The 19,514-nt window shown below is 41.5% G+C and overlaps 1 protein-coding gene and 1 pseudogene across 1 annotated transcript; both read right to left on the reverse strand.

The window, feature by feature from the left end:
• Positions 1 to 5,606: 5,606 nt before the first annotated feature.
• Positions 5,607 to 6,568, reverse strand: LOC123641152 (putative olfactory receptor 8G3). The gene has a single exon (XM_045555664.1). It carries the CDS (start codon positions 6,537 to 6,539, stop codon positions 5,607 to 5,609), a length of 933 nt encoding a protein of 310 aa, XP_045411620.1. The 5' UTR covers positions 6,540 to 6,568.
• Positions 6,569 to 12,044: 5,476 nt separating this feature from the next.
• LOC123641153 lies at positions 12,045 to 13,201 on the reverse strand (annotated as a pseudogene).
• Positions 13,202 to 19,514: the final 6,313 nt, after the last annotated feature.

Here is a 19,514-nt window from a genome sequence, read left to right on the forward strand (position 1 = left end):
TGGCTAGAGTGCAGTGGCATCATCATAGCTCACAGCAACCTCAAACTCCTGGGCTCAAGTGATCCTCCTGCCTCAGCCTCCCAAGTAGCTGGGACTACAGGAGCATGCCACCACACCTGGATAATTTTTTCTATTTTTTAGTAGAGATAGGGTCTCACTGTTGCTCAGGCTGGTCTTAAACTCCTCACCTCAGTCGGGAGTTCCTGAACTCCTGCCTCAGCCTTCTAGAGTACTAAAATTACAGGTATGAGCCACTGCACCTGGCCTCATCTTGTCTTTTTAACCTTGCCAAAATACTATCCCATGAAAGACCTACCTAAGAACCTTGCCTTAAAGCCATTCCATTTGACAAATGGTAAAGAAATCTGCATTCCAAAGCTGGTCTATCTAAATTGTCAACTCTTTCCAATTTAATCTGTGTAGGTGAGAATAGTAAAGAAAAAAAATGTAGCAACTTTTTATGTTTGATAAAAATAAGAATTTCCAGTCTGGGCAACAAAGTGAGACTTTGTCTCTAAAAACAAAACAAAACAAAAAAACAAATAAAGAAAGAAAGAATTTAAAAATGTATGTGTATTATTTATACATGCTCACACATGCACACGCATGCCCCAGGTGGGCTGTTCCCTTAATGAGTGAAGGCTTTACCTGACTGTTTGAGAAAAAACTGAAAGTGATCCTTACAATTTGAATAGAATCCACACTCCATGGAGGGAGCGGGGATTGTGTGACAATCCTGTTGGCCCTCAAAGACAGGAGGCTTTGATGTGAAATGGGCTGTCCAGATTCTGGTGGCCACAAAGGGTTCAGGCTGCCTTCACTGCTAATTGTACAGGAATATCCCTTTCTGGGCTAGGAGCCGTGAATCCTCGATGTTTTACCTTCTAAATATCTCTCCCTTCCACTGCCTTCTCTCTACTGCTCCCATCCTGGTCTCAGCCTCCATTGTCCTTTGCCTAAATGATGAAACCGCCTCCCTACACCTTCCCTGGGTGCCCTCCAATCGCTTCCCTGCAGAGCCGCCAGAGTGATCACTTTCAAATGCAAACCCGATCGTGCAGCTCCTTAACTCAAAACCCAAGCGCTGTTTCCACCAGCACTAACGCTAAGCTCCAAAGCCTTAAGTCCCTCCCATAAGGTGCTGCGTGGTCTGCCCCTCCTGGTTGCTCACGATTATCCTGCACTCTTTTCCTTTCCTTCCCTCTCTGCAGTCTGGGAAACTAGTCTTTTTTTTCTCTCTCTCTTTAAGTTCTTCAAATGTGCTATGCTCCCTCCTACCATAAACAGTCACAGCTGCTTATGAATTTTCTTATGGCAAATACCTATACAAACTTCAGACCTCAGCTAGAATGTCACCTCCTCTGGGAAGCCTCCTCCATCCCGTCCTGGTCTGGGTTAAGTTCCCTAGGTGGCAGGTTATGGAAAGAATGCAATGGAAATGATTCTGTGTGACTTCCGAGGCTGGGCCAGAAAAAATAATACGGGAACCAGGCACAGTGGTGTGTGTCTGTAGTCCAAGCTCCTTGCGAGGCTGAGGTGGGAGGACCACTTGAGTCCAGGAGTTCAAGGCTGACCTGGGCAAGACGATGAGACCCCCATCTCTATAAACAAACAAACAAAAAAAGAAAGGGCAATATGATTTTCACCTGGCTAACTCACTCTCAGGACGATTGTTCTTGGAACCTAGCAGCCATGTTATGAGGAAGCCCAGCGTGCCTGTCAGGTGGGGAGGGGGCCACATGTGTATGTTCCAGGCAACAGCTCCAGGAAGGGTCTCAGCCTACAGCCAGGAGCAAATGACAGACATGTGCGTGATTCCAGGATTCCAGTGATTCCAGCCCCCAGCCTTATGAGTCACCCCAGCTGACAGCAAAGCCACCAGGGATAAGCTATTTATGCCAAGCCTGCCCCAGTTGCAGATTGGAGACTGAAATAAATGTTGTTGCTGTCATCTGAAGCTACTGAATCTTGGGCTGGTTTGTTACACAGCCATAGTAACAGGAATTTAGTAACCGTTACATTTTTACCTTCCGTTTGAAGCATATGTTACACTTGAAACTTTACATTTGTGTGATTATTTGATTCCTGTCTATCTCTAGTAAGACTAAAAGTTCTGAGTTCCAAGTTCATGTTAGTTTTCATCATTCTATTCCCAACGCCTAGCATAGTTCCGGGTAAATGATGCCCTCAATGCTGATTTAGTCTCAACTTTCCTGCACATCTTCACATACGTGTTTGAGGCCAGGAAGCCACCAGCCTGGAACAGGAGGTTCTGCATGAATACAGGGCAGTTCGCTTGTGTAGAAAATCCTGCAAGAAAAGGTTCAGAAGGGCAAAGTCTGATGGGCTGCAATGTAGGTGCTTAGATTTCATCTCCTAAGAAATAGGATGGCCTTGGAGGTTTGGAAGCAGTGGTGGAATGCTGTGAGTTCTTGAAAGTACCAGGGCTGGGAAAGTACCAGGCTCCTGAACTGGTCCAGTTGGGAAGTAATGGTGTCAAAGCTGGGAAGTAGAGCTAGGAGGAGTGGGACTAAGTCAAAGGCCATTTAGCAAAAAGTCACTGCGCAGGGGCCTGTATTAGGGTGCCGTGTGTACACACTCCCATTGTCATATTAACTCCTCAAAACAGAGATGCATAAACATACCCCATAAAAGGCCAGATGGCAAACACATCGGGCTCTGCAGGTCTTTGGATCTTTCACAGCTACTCACTCTGCCTCCTTAGAGCAAGAGCAGCCAGGTAAACGAATGGGCGTGTCTGCGTGCCAATAAAACTTTATTTAGGAACACTGAAATGCAAATTTCATAGAATTTTCACACGTCACAAAATATTCTTCTTTGGATTTTTCCCCCAACCATGTAAACTTGTAAAAATCACTCTGAGCTTGAGGGGCGGGACACAAGCAGGCGGCAGGTTTGGGTTTGCCCACCACCCCCTTGCTACATCAATCACCAGTTAGGATTCCAGTCGAGGCTCTAAGGCGTCCTTCTAAGAGCCCCGCCCTGTTCTCTGACGTCACCGGGACCCACCCACGGGGGCGGGCCATGCGCGTGCGCGGTCGGCCCTCGGGCGGGGGCGGGTCGGGTCGCAGCTCTGACTTCCAACATGGCGCACGCTGGCGGCGGCGGCCCCACGGGCCGGGGATTGAGCGGCGCCCGCTAGGGTCGCTCGGGCTCCGCGGGCCACAAGAAGCTGCCGGTGCACGTGGGTGGCATCCCCGCCCTCCCGCAGGGATCCGGTCCTCTGACCCAGTGGGCGGGCGCCCCTCACCCGGGCCCCGGCCCCGCCTCGGCCTCCCCTCCGCGCTGCCGCGGACCCCCCACCACTCACCTCGGCCTTCCGCAGGCCCGGCCCGTCCCCTCCCCGCCAGGGACCCCAGCTGCCCCTGCCGTCCGCTCCTCCCGCGACCCCTGGCCCGCCGGGACCCTCCGCCTCCTCACGGGTGGAGGACGCCCTCACCTACCTGGACCAGGTGAAGATCCGCTTTGGCGGCGATCCCGCCACCTACAGCGGCTTCCTGGAGATCTTGAAGGAGTTCAAAAGCCAGAGGTACCCGCGGGACTCCTCCCCTCCCCGGGGGCCCTCCTGGGCCGGAGTCGGGCCGAGCAGGGTGGGCTGCCGCAATCCGGCTGTCTCCTCCTCCCCCAGCCGGGTGACCTTGCGCAGGTCGTCGGAACGTCTCAGAGCCTCGGCTCCTTCTCCTAAAAACAAAACAAAACAAATGGGAATGGGTAGTCCCCACCTTGTTGAGCTGTTGAGCTGTTGTGGGGAGAGCTGTTGTGGGGAGTCCTGGAAGGAGGGCAGGGACAGGGGAGGCAGAGAGGAGGCGAGTACACAGGCAGAGTCAGATCCTGCCTAGATTTAAAATGTTGATTTTTAAATAAGTCGTCTTCGTGGAAGATTTGGGGGGACTCATTTTGATTTTTTTTTCCGAGCACTGCATTAAAATGTTATTTGTTTTGATGATTGAGTTTTTTGGCCCCCTGTCTCCCTTAAATCCTGTCCCCAAGATGCTTTACTTGGCTCACCCTGGTCTCAGGCCTGGTTGGAAGTAAGGTGCATAAAATGCCTAGAAGGGACCTAGCACACGCCATCATCATCGTCATCATTATCATTGTTGCTCTTGTTATTGTTTGTATTATTATTATTAAAAAGTAAAGCCAGCGCTCCTTTGAACCTGAGGAGTCATTTGATTTTATTCTTAGTGTTTCTCCATAGTTACTGCAATATAGTTTCAAAAGAAGTGGACTAGAAGGAAATTTTTTTTCAATATACCATAGTTTATTTAACCAATCCCCTATAGTTAGACATTCGGATTATTTTCAATCTTTTCCTACTATACACAATCCTGCGATGAACATCTTTATGCATATTTTAGTGATATCCATGGTTATTTTCCCAGGAAAAATTCCTAAGATATGAAATAGTAGAACTGTACATTTTTTAAGTTCTCAACATTTGGTTCCAAATTGCCCTCCAGGCAGGTAATATCCATTTACACTTGCACCAGCAGTGTGAACACCAAACACTTTACTTAAGGGTGGGTGGAGGGGGGCAGGTCTTGTCATTCCAGCTCTAGATTGCCATTCTTGTTCACCTTCCTTTAAATAGATAAGTTTCACAGCATGCAGAGTGGAGTGGAGAAGTCAGACTAACTGCCCAAGGCCAGGAATTTTGGAACTGAGTTAGAGCCAAGTTGAAAGGCTCTGTTTTGATGACTCTAAACATCAAAACAGGTCACTTGACCAACTTTGGTCCTGAAGGATACACTTCTACTCTTACAGAGTGAGCAGGAAATAAGAGAAGAGCCATCTTGCCTACACTGGAAAAGATTGGATCTCTCTGCACCCCGAGTGCCCAGTCCCCAGAGGAGATGGCTGACTTTATGATGTGGTGTGTGGGGATCTGGACTGGGCACTTTGCCCAGATCTGCCAGTCCACAGCCTGTTGCACAGCCTGGGAGCCCAAAATAGTGGCACACATTTCCCCTGGGTCTTAAAGGCTTTGCATTTTCCCTTCTACTCTGTGCAAGTATAAAGATAACTCCCTTGCTTAGTAGGGGATTTGAAGTTATCCACAAAGACATTAACTGGGATCTTGTTTCAGAGTCAGAGGATGTGGTCTGTGGCACTTTGGACAAGTCCCTTCCCCTCTCTAGGCCTTCCTCAGCTTCCCCTCATGAGCAAGGAAGCAGTTGGCTTGGATTTGGTGAGCCACAATTCCTATTTTCCAGAGGAGGGAAGAAAGGAGAGGAGCGTCTGCCAGACAGAAGCACTGTGCTGAGCACTTGGCACACGAGTTTCTGTAATCCTAATAACAGCTCGTGAGGGAGAGGACATCTGTGTTCTTGCATGTCCAGCACCAGCGCCCTATTATTGTGCTAAGAACACCTTGGTTTTCTTTTAGGGAATCATCTCTCACCCATACCTAGTCCCATTGGCTTAGGAGAGGCTGATCCCATCCCCTGTAGAGGGGAATTTTTGAGATCTGTTACATAGGAAAGCATCACGGAACTTCCAAAAATTTAAACATTGTACCTAAAAAATTACATATCCAATCAGACCAAAGGTCTGTTTTTATGTGACAACATGACATTAAATCCTATTCATGAGCACAATTTCCTGTCCAGAATTTTCTTCAGGGCAAATTTGACATCCTTATTTCTCAGGCTGTAAATCAGGGGGTTCAGCATGGGCACGACAGTAGTATAAAACACAGAGGAGACTTTCCCTTGGTCCATGGAGCTGACTGATGACGGCTGAAGGTACATGAATGCTGCAGATCCAAAGAAGACAGCAACAGCGGAGATGTGGGAGCTGCAAGTGCGGAAGGCTTTGCACCTGCCCTCAGTGGAGCGAATGCGGAGGGTGCTGGCAATGATGAAGATGTAGGAGGCAAAGATGGTTAAGACGGGAGTCAGGATGTTAAATGCACTCAGGATCAGAACCAGTAATTCACTGATGTAGGTGCTGGAGCAGGACAGCTCCAAGAGTGGAAAGAGATCACAGAAATAATGGTTAATCACATTGGTCTTGCACAAAGAGAGTCTCAACATAAAGCTTGTATGAATTGTTGATCCAATGATACCCAAAATATAAACTCCCATTATGAGCCAGAAGCAGAGGTGATAAGACATGATGACATTGTAAAGCAAGGGTCTACAGATGGCAACATAGCGGTCATATGCCATTGCAGCCAACATGTGACACTCTGCAATGGCAAAAACAAGGAAGAAATAGAGCTGAGTTATGCATTCAGAATAGATGATGTTCTTCTCTGTCACAAAGTTCACCAGCATTTTGGGGGTAATGACAGTGGAATGGCAGAGATCAATGAAGGACAGACTGCTGAGGAAATAGTACATGGGGGTGTGCAGGTGAGCACTGAGCCCAATCAGTGTGATCATGCCCAGGTTCCCCACCACTGTGGCCATGTAGATTCCCAGGAGGAGGAGGAAGAGGGGCAGCTGGAGCTCTGGCTGCTCTGAGAGCCCAGCCAGGATGAACTCAGTCACTGAGGAATGGTTTCCAAGGTCCATTATTCTGTCTCCAGGTACTAAGTTGAAAAGAAAAAAAGAATGTGTTGTCATGAGTGTATTTGTATGTTCGTGTGTTTGGTTTGTGTGTGTGTGTGAGAGAGAGAGAGAGAGAAATTCTGAGGAGCTCATGAGATATTTTATCCCTCATCAGAGGAGATACATGATGTAGGGGTCTCCTGAGCCTCTCCTGCTACTCTGAGACAACTGATGATCCTGGTTGACCCAAGGAGGAATTATAGACATCAAGGACCTTGAAATTAAAATAGTTCATGACCTATCAAGAGAACACATCAACTTTTGGATTTTCTACCTCAGTTAGAAGGAAGTTTACTAATGTTATTTCTGAGGGCTCCTCTTCTTCCTCCCATATTCTGTAGAATGTATAAATATCATGCATTTCAAATGGCATAATGATTAAATTTTCATTTTTCTCAGAATAAGGAAGAGAAGAAAATGCTTTCTAAAATTTATTAACATAGAAGTCATAAGTCTTTAAAAGTATTTAAATTAGTCTAAGTTATTTTCTTTACTAGAATTCCAACTAAAACCAGCTAGAGAACGTGGCAATGACCTGTATCTTTCTGCCTGAAATTGCTGCTCTGTGGGTCTGCTATCCCTCACAGCAGGAACATAGCTGCCTGGCAAGCTGCATCCTTAGATCTCAACAGCTTTTCCAAAAGTGAGGGGTCTGGCTTCCCTTGTTTTAATTTGAATAATCCCAAAGGAGTAATATAATGACCTAAATTTAGGTCATGTATTACACCGCTCTATCCAGGGGAGCAGAGGACTATGATTGGTCTTTGTTAATTGTACTTCATGGTTTAATTGGTGGAAGTCAGAGAACTACTCATATTCTCAAAAAATGAGAAGGCTTTTGGAAGAGAAACGCTAGACATTTTCTATACTGTTCACTTTCTATAATCATGTATTTTGCATGCGCTCTCTATGGAATTTAAAGATAATGGACATGTGGATTAGTGGAGCACATGCAAAATGTGATTAGAAATTTTAGCCTAAATTCAATACTAGCCAATAGTGTGAGATGCTTTTTCAAAAAAAGACGTTAGTTTGCATTTGTAAAAAAAAAATTAGATTCAAGAAAAGGGAAATTTGTTGTCTTAACATTCAAGCAGCAGTTGGATCAGTGTTTTCAGTCTGGGGTACAGTATTTTATGTGGCATATACAAAAACTGGATAATTAAAAAAATGATTTATTAATAGTTATCTTGTCATTTGAAAAATGCCTGAAATACCCGAGGATATTTAGCTAATGCAGTAAAAATATATATGGTGCATGACGTTTATATCTAGATGTTCAAGTGTTACATGATTTGTCTCTTCCATAAAAAGACGTTTGATAGGCTCTCAGTTTTAACTCATCATGTTCCTTTACTTCTTGTCTTCAATCACATCTATGAAATCCTATTTAACAGTTAAGACTCTTTAGATAAGGGCCTTAATAGTGCAGCCCTAGTTAATAACACCATTTTCTCTGTGCTCATGAATATGTTTGTTTTGCTTATATGTGGCACTTTCTTAATTCTGTATTAATTATTATAAATTATTTACTGGTTTTTCTTCTATACTAGACTGTAAATTCAGTATAGTTCTTGGCACAGCACCTTGCATAAAATAAGTCTCAATAAATACGTTTTCAGTAAAACTGCTGAAAGAAGTTTAGAGATAAGTGAATACTTCAATTCAAAATAACTGAACAAAGCCCTCAGAATCCCTGAGCTGAAATGAGTAAACAAAGAAGTGTTTGCCATAATTTTATACTGCAGGAGACAGAGAGATGACAAGAAAACCTGTGCTTATCAGGGAGTATGAATATTAGAATGAGAACAGGTAGAGACAGATAAATAGCCATGTGCATCTCCCTTTGCACTGGGAGAGAGACTAGAATAGAAGACGCCAAGATTTTAAAGTTCAAAAACTAGGATTCAGACATACCCTTCCTTCTTCCCAGAGAGCTCGGTGCCGCACATTTTCTTCTCATTTATCTGGAGGGAAAAATGGTTCTGATAATGTGAGGAGGTCCTAGCCCAAAAGTCTTCTTGCCAATTATTTTGAGTCATTGATCCTGATCTCTGATGAAGCTGATACCCAAGGCCATTCAGCCCTTGGCAAATGTTGGTTAATATGATGATTTTATGTGCTGGGTATAGATACTAACAGTCTGATTAAGAACAAGTAAGGATAATGACCTCCCACTTGAATTTTATCCCACAAGTATCAACCCTTGGGAAAAGAAACAATTAGAATTTCCCTTTTACCCCATTGATTCTCAAGTGTTTAATATTGTCACATAGGTGTGTTTCATTGTTTTTGTAGGTTATAGATTACAAACAAGAATGTGAGAGACAATGTTACAGCCCTAGTGTGTTTAATGACAGGACTTTTAAAAATTCAAAATCTCAGGAAATTTTTAAGACATATACTAAAGGAATTGTCTAAAGTGATTTGTCACAAGGAGAAAAATAAAAAATCAGGAAGAGCAACCAATGTCTAAGATTTGAAAGTTTTTATTTTCATTTGCCTTTACTAACTGTATTTAGACATTATGATATGAGGGATGTCTGGAAAGCATCCAGTCATGTAAGATAAAAAATAGTATTAACAATGGCTGGATACTTTCCAGACAGTCCCCATATATTCATAAAACAGTAATGCTTGAAATATTTTAACTTGGGGGCCGAATTCATCCAAAGACTGAATTTGGTAGATATTGCCAAAGATCCATGAGGAGTTCTTAACAAGCCTAAAAAGAAAGAGGATGACCTTATCTCTTCTGAAAACAAAAGAGAAATGTTGAGGAACAATGAAAATTATGTGTCGTAGAGATTATTTTTGTACTTCATAAAGGGTAAACTATTTGGAAGTAAAATTATATTTTATGCTTTATTCACTATTCATTAAATGTTATATCATTTTTGAGATAAATGAAATATATTTTCTTAATTTACTTTGAAATGCTTTAAATTATTATATGTTCAGGTTTATTTATTTTTTAATTATTTTTATATATTGTTAAAAGGGTGAAAACTTAGTAACAGAATAATTCATAAACTGTGAAAAATGTGGCTCATCAATAATCATCAAACATTAGAATAAGAAATATGATACCATCAAATCACAATCTTTTGTTCTCAAGAATTTGACAATTGCAATAGATATAATTCCCATAAGTGTTCATTAACAATAAGAATTACCAAAGAAGACATCATAATTCTATAGCATATGTGAAGAACCAGAAGTGTGCCTGATTATAACCTGGAGTAGTGAGAAATGCATTGAAATGAAACACTTGTGTTCGTCATTGAAAGGTGTGTAAATTTGGAAAGGCATGATTGAGTTAAGAAGCTATTTTAGGATGGGAAAGCAGGATGAATAAACACAAGGCCATAGGCATAAACCCAGAATTGCAATTTTTAATTAATTATTTATTTTTAAATTTCATAATATTACGAGGATATAAACATTTAGGTTACATATATTGCCTTTGCACTACCCGAGTCAGAGCTACAAGTGTGCCCATCCCCCAGACAGTGTGCACTGCACCCATTAGGTGTGAGCATACCCACCCTTTCCTTCCACCTCCTACCTGCCTGACACCTGATATCTGTTACTACCATATGTGCATATAAGTGTTGATCAATCAATGCCAATTTGATGTACATGTGGTGCTTGTTTTCCCATTCTTGTCATACTTCACTTAGTAGAATGGGCTCCAAGTCCATCCAGGATAATACAAGAGGTGCTACTTCACCATTGTTTCTTGTGGCTGAGTAGTACTCCATGATATACATATACCACATTTTATAAATCCATTCATGTATTGATGGGCACTTGGGTTGTTTCCACATCTTTGCAATTGTGAATTGTGCTTCCGTAAACATTTGAGTACAGATGTCTTTATTGTAGAATGTCTTTTTTTCTTTTGGATGGATGCCCTGTAGTGGGATTGCTGGATCAAATGGTAGTTCTACTTGTGGCTCTTTGAGGTATCTCCATACTACTTTCCATAGAAGTTGTAGTAGTTTGCAGCGCCACCAGCAGTGTATGAGTGTTTCTAACTCTCTGCATCCATGCCAACATTTGCTGTCTTAGAACTTTTTGATACAAGCCATACTCACTATAGTTAACTGATGTCTCATTGTGGTTTTGATTTGCATGTGTTGAACCATCCCTACATCTCTGGGATAAAGTCCAATAGATCATGATTGATTATTTTTTTGATGAGCAGCTGAATTCGATTTGGTAGGATTTTATTGAGAATTCTTGCATCTATATTCATAAGGCATATTGGCCGGTATTTTCTTTTTTTTATACTTACAAATTTTATTTTCTATCCCAAACATACATATAAATGACCTCCTTCTCTTCAAATGCAGGGAGGACTTTGCCTAACATTGTCATATGAAAATCAGTATCAGCTTTTTAACACACAATTTATATATGTACATACATACATACTATATGTCAGTAGTCAATACTTTTCTACTTACACATATTCCTCTGATGGAAAATTAGGAAACTGGGGAATTCCCCTACTTTCCAGCCTTGGGAAGGTAAATACAACCTCTGAACGATTTTTTTTAAAGATGAAATGTTTAGAAATATGTAAACAAAACAACTTCCTTTAGTTATATACACCTGTTGTTAGAATAACATAAGGATCCTGCCATATAAGTGACAGTGTATTTCTCAAAGAAAAAGGGAGATAACATTTGAGTAAAAACATAAAATTGAAGAACAGTTAATATGATCAAAATTGTTATGTACATGCTCCATGGAGAAATCAGGAATTCTCTCGTGGAGAACAGATCCACAAGCCATTTCACTCTTCTGTGACGTTAAATCAGCACCCAGTGGTAGTCACCATGATCCTTCTGTACAGTCTGTAGGCTTAAGCAGGTGCTATAAAGCATCTGTTTAAGTTAAACAGTCAATAATGTTTATTGGCTGTAGTAAATTCCAACCCCAAAAAACTAAGTGCAAAATCAACTTAATGACTCAAGAGCTCAACCAGGTCAAAGCTTTGACATATAGTGGAGACTGTTTCGGTGATAACCAAAGCTTAGTAAGATTCTCTGCTCAGGGGTTTGCCCCCAAAACAAAAACACCTGGTCCACAAAGCTTAACAACTATATAAATAAAATTAACTGTACAAAGAGAACAAGTCACAATTCCGCCTTAACCAAGGGTTTACAGTTTCCTAGGCAGTAGTTTTGAAAGCACCAACACTTATGTTAAAACAGGGATGTGCTATAATTGGTGAGACTGTTCTGAAAACAAATGCCCCCAGGCACGTGGCTGACGTGCCCCAGAAAACAGTTCAAGGAAACATAAGTCAGTGTTCATAAATTGTAACATAAGCTGGTGAGCAACAGAGGAAAGACTCAAGGCAGTTAGAGGCATTACAGAGAGCCCCACAGTGCTGAGTCAAAGCCTTCCAAGAAGGAAAAGGTGTCTCAATAATTTAGGTTCTTTGTTTGCTAGCTGTCACACTTCCTCCTCCTCCTCATATCCTCATCTTCTTTCCTGTCTGTTTCAGAAGTGTCTGACGACTCATGGAGCAGGAAGTATTCTCTGCTACTGAACCCAAACTTGAGTACGTCCTTTTCTTTAAGTTCATAGTACTTCTGTGGCTCACTACGTTTGTTGTTTAAGAAGGTTCCATTGCCCGAGCCAAGGTCCATGATGTAGGGTTTCACTCTTCGACTGTGCCGTCAGCACGAGTACATTCCGCAAGCCGGTACTGAAAGACGGCCTGCTGCTTTGCACAGGATGGACGATCAACTGGAACGCCTGCAACGCGGCGCAGTCGACCCAGGTGCGCACCGTGTCCATGTATGTACCTTATTGGAAGCGCCTCATCATTTTCAAGTGGGTAGACATGCCACCGTTTGGGGGGATACGTGCTTCTCGGGGCTCACGGTATTTAATGACTACACCCCGGAAAGTGTTGGTGTCCTCAGAAGTGCCCCAGAAGGTTCAAAGCTTGTTTTGTCTTTAGCGGGCACCTCTTTTCCTTTGTTGTTGCCACCAGGCCGAGGACCAACTCCTGAGCCTCATTACCACTGCCACTAACTTCGTCCTTCTGGCGATGCTCCCCGTGTCTGGCATTATAAAACTCCCTCTCTTCTTCTTGAGCCTGTAGCTTCTAAATGTCTCGAATGGGTCCCTGAACCTGCCCACCGCCAGGCCTCTCCTTGGAGGTTCCCCTTTGGTGGGAACAGCCCGGCGTGTGTCTCGGTCGCCGTTGCTCGCTCTGCTGTGTTCCTGTCCTGACGGTCCCCGGTCCTGCCTAGCCTCACGGCCTCTCCGGGACGAGCCTCCAGTTCCTGCTTCCCTCTGACTGTTGGGTGGGGGGACCTCGGCTTCTCTTACTCCAAGGAGATTCGCTTCGTCTCCCTGACAACTTGTTTGTCTTTTTGGCTGGGGACCGGTAACTCCTCGGGCTGGGTGTCCGCGGTGGCCGGGGCGGCCCGGCTGGCCTGCCAGCGGGGACGAGTTACCGCCAGAGAAGTCGGGACCGCCCGGGCCGCAGGCGGCTTCCGGGCTGAGGCGCTCCTGCTTCGCCACCGCTGCCAACGCCGCCACCGCGTCCTGGTCCGGGTGCCTTCCTCAGCTGCCCGCTCCCTCCTCACCGCCTCCATTCCGCGATGGATCTGAGCAAGAGAAAAGAGGTCCGTTGAGCTCCTCTCAGAAGGAAATGACTGTATTTTCTTTTTTTAGTTTAATTTATTTCAGAATAGTATGGGCGTGCAAATATTGTGGTCACATACAATGCCTTTGCCTCGCCCAGGCCAGGGCTACAAGTGTGCCCTTCCCCCATACAGTGTGCTCCGCACCAATTAGTTAGTTGTGAGTTTACCCACCTCCACCACCACCTAACTGGCACCCAATAAATATTACTACCATGTGAGCACCTTAGTGTTGATCACTTAGTACCAATTTCATGGCGAATACATGTGGATCCATTCTTCTTATACCTCACTTCGAAGGATGAACTCAAGCTCTATCCAGCATAATGTAAGAGGTGCTAGTTTCACCATTGTTTTTTGTAGCTGAGTAGTATTCCATGATATACATATACCTCGTTTTATTAATCCACTCATGTATTGATGGGCACTTGGGTTGTTTCCACATCTTTGCAGTTGTGAATTGTGCTGCCATAAACATTTGAGTGCAAATATATTTATTATAGAATGTCTTTTTTTTTCTTTGGGTAGATGCCTTGTAGTGGGATTGTGGGATCAAATAATATTTCTATTTTTAGCTCTTTGAGATATCTCCAAATTAGTTTCCACAGGGGTTGTACTAATTTGTAGTCCCACCAGCAGTGTATGAGTGTTCCAGTCTCTCCACATCCACACCAGCATTTGTTGTTTGGGGAATTTTTGATAAAAGCCATTCTCAGTGGAGTTAGGTGATATCTCATTGTGGTTTTGATTTCCATTTCCCTAATGATTGGAGATGTTGAGCACTTTTTTATATGTTTGCTGGCCATTATTCTGTCTTCTTTTGAAAAGTTTCTGTTCGTGTCCTTTGCCTGCTTTTTGATGGAGTTGTTTGATTTTTTCTTGTTAATCTTCTTAAGCTCTATATAGATTCTTGTTATCAGCCCTTTATCAGATGTGTAGCATGCAAATATTTTCTCCCATTAGTAGACTATCTATTCGGTCTGATGATAATTTCCTTGGCTGTGCAGAAGCTTTTTAATTTGATCGGGTCCCATTTATTTATTTTTGTTGCTGCTGTGGTTGCTTTGGGGTCTTCTTCATAAACTTTTTGCCTCGGCAAATGTCTAAAAGAGTCTCCCCAACTTTCTCTTACAGAATTCTTAAGGTTGCATGCCTTAGGTATAAGTCTGTTAACCACCATGAGCTGATTTTTGTGAGAGGTCAGAGGTGGGGCTCCAGTTTCAATCTTCTCCATGTGGTTATCCAGGTTTCCCAGCACAATTTATTGAATAGAGATTCTTTTCCCCAATGTATGTTTTTGTCTGCTTTGTTGAAGATTAGATGACAATGTGAGGATGGTTTTATATCTCGGTTCTCAGTCCTGTTTCAAAGGTGTATATCTCTGTTCTTGTGTCAATACCATGCTGTTTTGGTTACTATAGCCTAGTAGTAAAGCTTGAAGTCTGGTAGACTGATGCCTCCCAATTTGTTCTTTTTTCTTAATATTGCTTTGGCTAGAGGAGGTCTTTGCTGGTTCCATATGAAGCATAGAATTATTTTTTCTAGATCTATAAAGAATGATGGTGGTATTTCGATAGGGACTGCATTAACTCTGTAGCTCACTTTAGGTAGCATGGACATTTTAACAACTTTGATTCTACCAATTCATGAGGATGGTAGGGTTTTCCATCTGTTTATATCTTCTGCAGTTTCTTTTCTCAGTGTTTCGTAGTTCTCCCTATATAGGTCTTTCATCTCCTTCATTAAATATATTCCTAAGTATTTAATTTTCTTTAATGCTATTATGAAAGGTATTGAGTGTTTGGTTTGATTTTTGGCTTGGCTGTTATGGGCATATATGAATGCCACTGATTTGTGTGCATTGATTTTGTATCCTGAGACTTTACTGAATTCATTTATCAATTCCAGGAGTCTCTTGGTTGAACCCTTGGAATTTTCTATATATAATATCATATAGTCAGCAAAGAGTGAGAATTTGACCTCTTCTGCCCCCATTTGGACACCCTTAACTCCCCTCTTGTCTGATTGCTCTGGGAAGGACTTCCAGCACTATGTTGAATAGCAGTGAAGATAGTGGGGAGCCTTATCTGGTTCCAGTTGTAAGCAGAAATATTTTCAGTTTTTCCTTGTTCAGTATGATGTTGGCTGTGGTTTATCATATATGGCCTTAACAATTTTAAGGAATGTCCCATCTGTACCTATTTTGTTAAGATATTTTATTATAAAAGTGTGCTGAATTTGTCAACTGCTTTTCTGCCTCTACTGAGGGAGTCATATGGGTTTTATCCCAGAGATGCAAGTTTGGTTCAACATAAGCAAATCTATAAATGCAATTCAACACATAAATAAAAATTTTCTTTTTTTTTTTGTTGAGTCCTTTCCTGGCTTTGGTAGTAGAGTGATGTTACATTCATAAAATGTGTTGGGAAGTATTCCTTCCTTCTTGATGTTGTGGAATAAGTTCTGCAGGATAGACACCAGTTCTTCTTTGTAAGTCTGGTAGAATTCAGGCGTGAAGCCATCCAGTCTTTCAGGAGTTTTTTTTTTGAAGGTTTTTTATTATTGCTTCAAGTTCGTTACTTGATATTGTTCTGTTTAAGAATTCTATATCTTCCTGCTTGAGCCTGGAGGGGCTGTGTGTTTCTAAGAATTTTTGCATTTCCTCCACGTTTTCAAGTTCATGTGCATAGAGGTTTTTGTAGTATTCCAAGGTTATGTTTTGTATTTCTGTGGTATCAGTTGTAATTTCTCCTTTTTCATTTCTGATTGAGCTTATTAGTGTCCTTTCTTTTCTGCTTCCACTTAATCTCGCAAGAGGCATATCAGTTTTGTTTATCTTTTCAAAGAACCAACTTTTTGTTTTATTGATCCTGTGTACAGTTCTTTTATTACTAATTTCATTTAGTTCTACTCCGGTCTTGGTTATTTCTTTTCTTATGCTGTGAACCCAGAATTGTTGAGAGAGAGGAACTACTTCACCTAGAAACCACATACAGCTTTCTAGGAGATTTTTATAGTTATCAAAATATTAATATATTTTATTTAGGCATTATACATTTTGTTATATTCTAATCACCACTATTCTTAAATACAGTGCTAAACCCAAATATTAAACATTAGCAATGGCAACATGGAATCATCTATGACTGACTACAAATATTGGAAAGTGTGGAAGAAACTGTTAGCTATTCCTAATATTTATTATCCTTTTTCTCCTCAATAATAAATGTCCTGAATTTTAGTTCAGCACATGGTTATAAAGACAACTGTGGCATTTCTCAATCCTTCTTGCAGTGGGGTTTGTCTGTGTGAGTAAATCCTTACCAAGAGGATATATGGGGACATGAGGTTTATCGCTTCCAGGCAGTGCTCTTCAAATTAGAGGACATTCTTTCCTCTTTCCATATATTTGTGTCTGGTTGCTGAGTGAAGGGTGGATCTGCAGCCATTATTGGAGCTCAAAGATGAGTAGTTCATGTTTTAATCCATAGAGCAACTATGTGAAAGAAGCTTATGTCTATAATGAGTCACTGTACCACACCTGAACCATAATCTAGTTTAAGGCACCATGGTGTATGTGTGTATGTGCATGTGTGCATGTGTCTGTGCTGTGTGATGCACAGTGAAGCCTAATCATAGCTAACGCAGAAGGTAAACATGATTCTGTCTAAATTCTGCTTTTGTGACATGCTCATTGTTTCTGAAAATTCAAATTGTACATGAGGAACTGTTTCCTTTTGTAAATTAATGTATAATTGTATCAGAAAAATGAAATCTGAGAACATTATCCAAGTTTATCATAGTGCCTAGTGATAGAATATATTTACTTTTCATGTTCTTTTCAATTGTTACACTATTTGATTACATGTATTCTTTTGTAATAGCACTTGATAAGTCGTATGTATTTCTATGTTTCTCCCATTTGTAATAAGTCATCATGTTCAAGGTCTTTCTCTTGTTTTCTTGTGGTAGTATTCCATCTCCATTTTGTAATCTGTAGGATATCTATCCTAATAATTTAATAGCATATCTTCCACCAGTTCTCAGAATCTGTAGAGATGGTTCATATATTTTTATCCTTCTGAACTCTTTTTAATAGTTTTAATACATAAATAAATGCTTGGAAACAGAAAAACATAATAAATAGTCATTTCTATCTATCATCTATCAGGATGAGAAAAATTAGATGTTGTTTGTTTAGTGCCTACAGTAATAAAAGTAAAACACACATACACATAAACCTTGTATCTAAGCAATACATATGGGTATTGGTTTATGACACATAAGCATACACATGCTTACACATAAGCATACACACATATACGTATCATATACACATATATTATAGGTACACATACATATAGATATTTTTGTAGGATAAAATGATGGCGTATTATGGTAAGGACTGATCAGTACATAGAAAGTCAAGAAGGAAGTCTCCTGTAGTTTTCAAAAAGGGGAGTAACCTCCTCTCATTGCAAGTTTTAATTTTATGGTGAGATGAAGGAGACATCACATTGAGGTGCTCATGCCACGTATTTGAAGCCGATGACAAAGCAATTACTGTTTTGTGCTTGTTAAATAAGATAGATGATTTTACAGATGGAATTTAACCAAGTGTAAATTCTCATGCTGGACTAAAGCAAACTAAGTAGTCCTATGATGTAATAGAATAAACAGTGAAGAACATGATGTTATTTGGATATGTCCATGCTTATTTCCTTAATACAGCTTTTTTTTTTTATAACATTTTTTTTTTTAATTTCAGCTCATCATGGGGGTACATAAGTTTAGGTTATATACATTTTCCATGTCCCACCCATCCCCCCGAGTCAGAGTCCCAAGCGCGTCCATTCTCATTCTCCAGACAGTGCGCCTGGCACTCATCATGTAGTCATACCTCCATCCCCTCCCCCCCCCACCTCCCCGGGCCTGCACCTTCAAGCATGACCATTCCCCAGAGGGTGTGCAACGCACTCATCATGTAGGCATACACCCATCCCCTCCCCCCACCCCCCATCCCAGTCTGATATCCAATTGGTATCCTTCCCTGATGTACATTTAGGTGATGATCAGGGAAACCAGTTTTCTGGTGAGTACATGTGATGCTTGTTTTTCCATTCTTTGGATACTTCACTTAGTATAATGGGTTCCAGCTCTCTCCAGGAGAACCAAAGAGATGTCGTATCATCGTTATTTCTTATAGCTGAGTAGTACTCCATGGTATACATATACCACAGTTTACTAATCCATTCGTGGATCGATGGGCACTTGGGTTGTTTCCACATCTTTGCGATTGTAAATTGTGCTGCTATAAACATTCAGGTACAGGTTTAGAATTCCTGAATAGACCAATATCAACAACTGAAATTGAAACAGCAATAAAAAACCTTCCCAAAAAGAAAAGCCCTGGTCCAGATGGGTTCACACCTGAATTTTACCATACATACAAAGATGAACTGGTGCCCATCCTACATAAACTATTCTTCAATATTGAGAAGGATGGAATTCTCCCCAACACATTCTACCAAGCCAATATAACATTAATACCAAAACCAGGAAAGGATGCAACAAAAAAAGAAAACTACAGACCAATTTCTCTCATGAACGTAGATGCAAAAATTCTCAATAAAATCCTAGCAAATCGTATCCAAGTGCTGATTAAAAAAATAATTCATCATGACCAAGTAGGCTTCATCCCAGAGATGCAGGGGTGGTTCAACATACGAAAATCTATAAATGTAATTAACCACCTAAATAGAAGCAAAAATAAAGACCATATGATCCTTTCAATAGATGCAGAAAAAGCATTTGACAAAATTCAACACCCTTTTATGATAAAAACACTTAACAACATAGGCATAAATGGGACCTACCTAAAAATAATACAAGCCATATATGACAAACCCACAGCCAACATCATACTGAATGGGGAAAAACTGAAAGCATTCCCACTCAGAACTGGAACCAGACAAGGCTGCCCACTGTCCCCATTACTTTTCAACATAGTATTGGAAGTCCTTGCGAGAGCTATCAGACAAGAGAGCAGAATCAAAGGTGTCCAAATAGGGACAGAAGAGATCAAACTCTCACTCTTCGCTGATGACATGATGTTGTATCTGGAAAACCCCAAGGACTCAACCAAGAGACTCCTGGAATTAATTAACGAATTCAGTAATGTCTCAGGTTACAAAGTCAATACACACAAATCAGAGGCATTCATATATGCCAATACCATTCAATCGGAGAACCAAATTAAGGACTC

The sequence above is a fragment of the Lemur catta genome, chromosome 7, assembly GCF_020740605.2.
Source record: "Lemur catta isolate mLemCat1 chromosome 7, mLemCat1.pri, whole genome shotgun sequence".
Lineage (NCBI taxonomy): Eukaryota > Metazoa > Chordata > Mammalia > Primates > Lemuridae > Lemur > Lemur catta.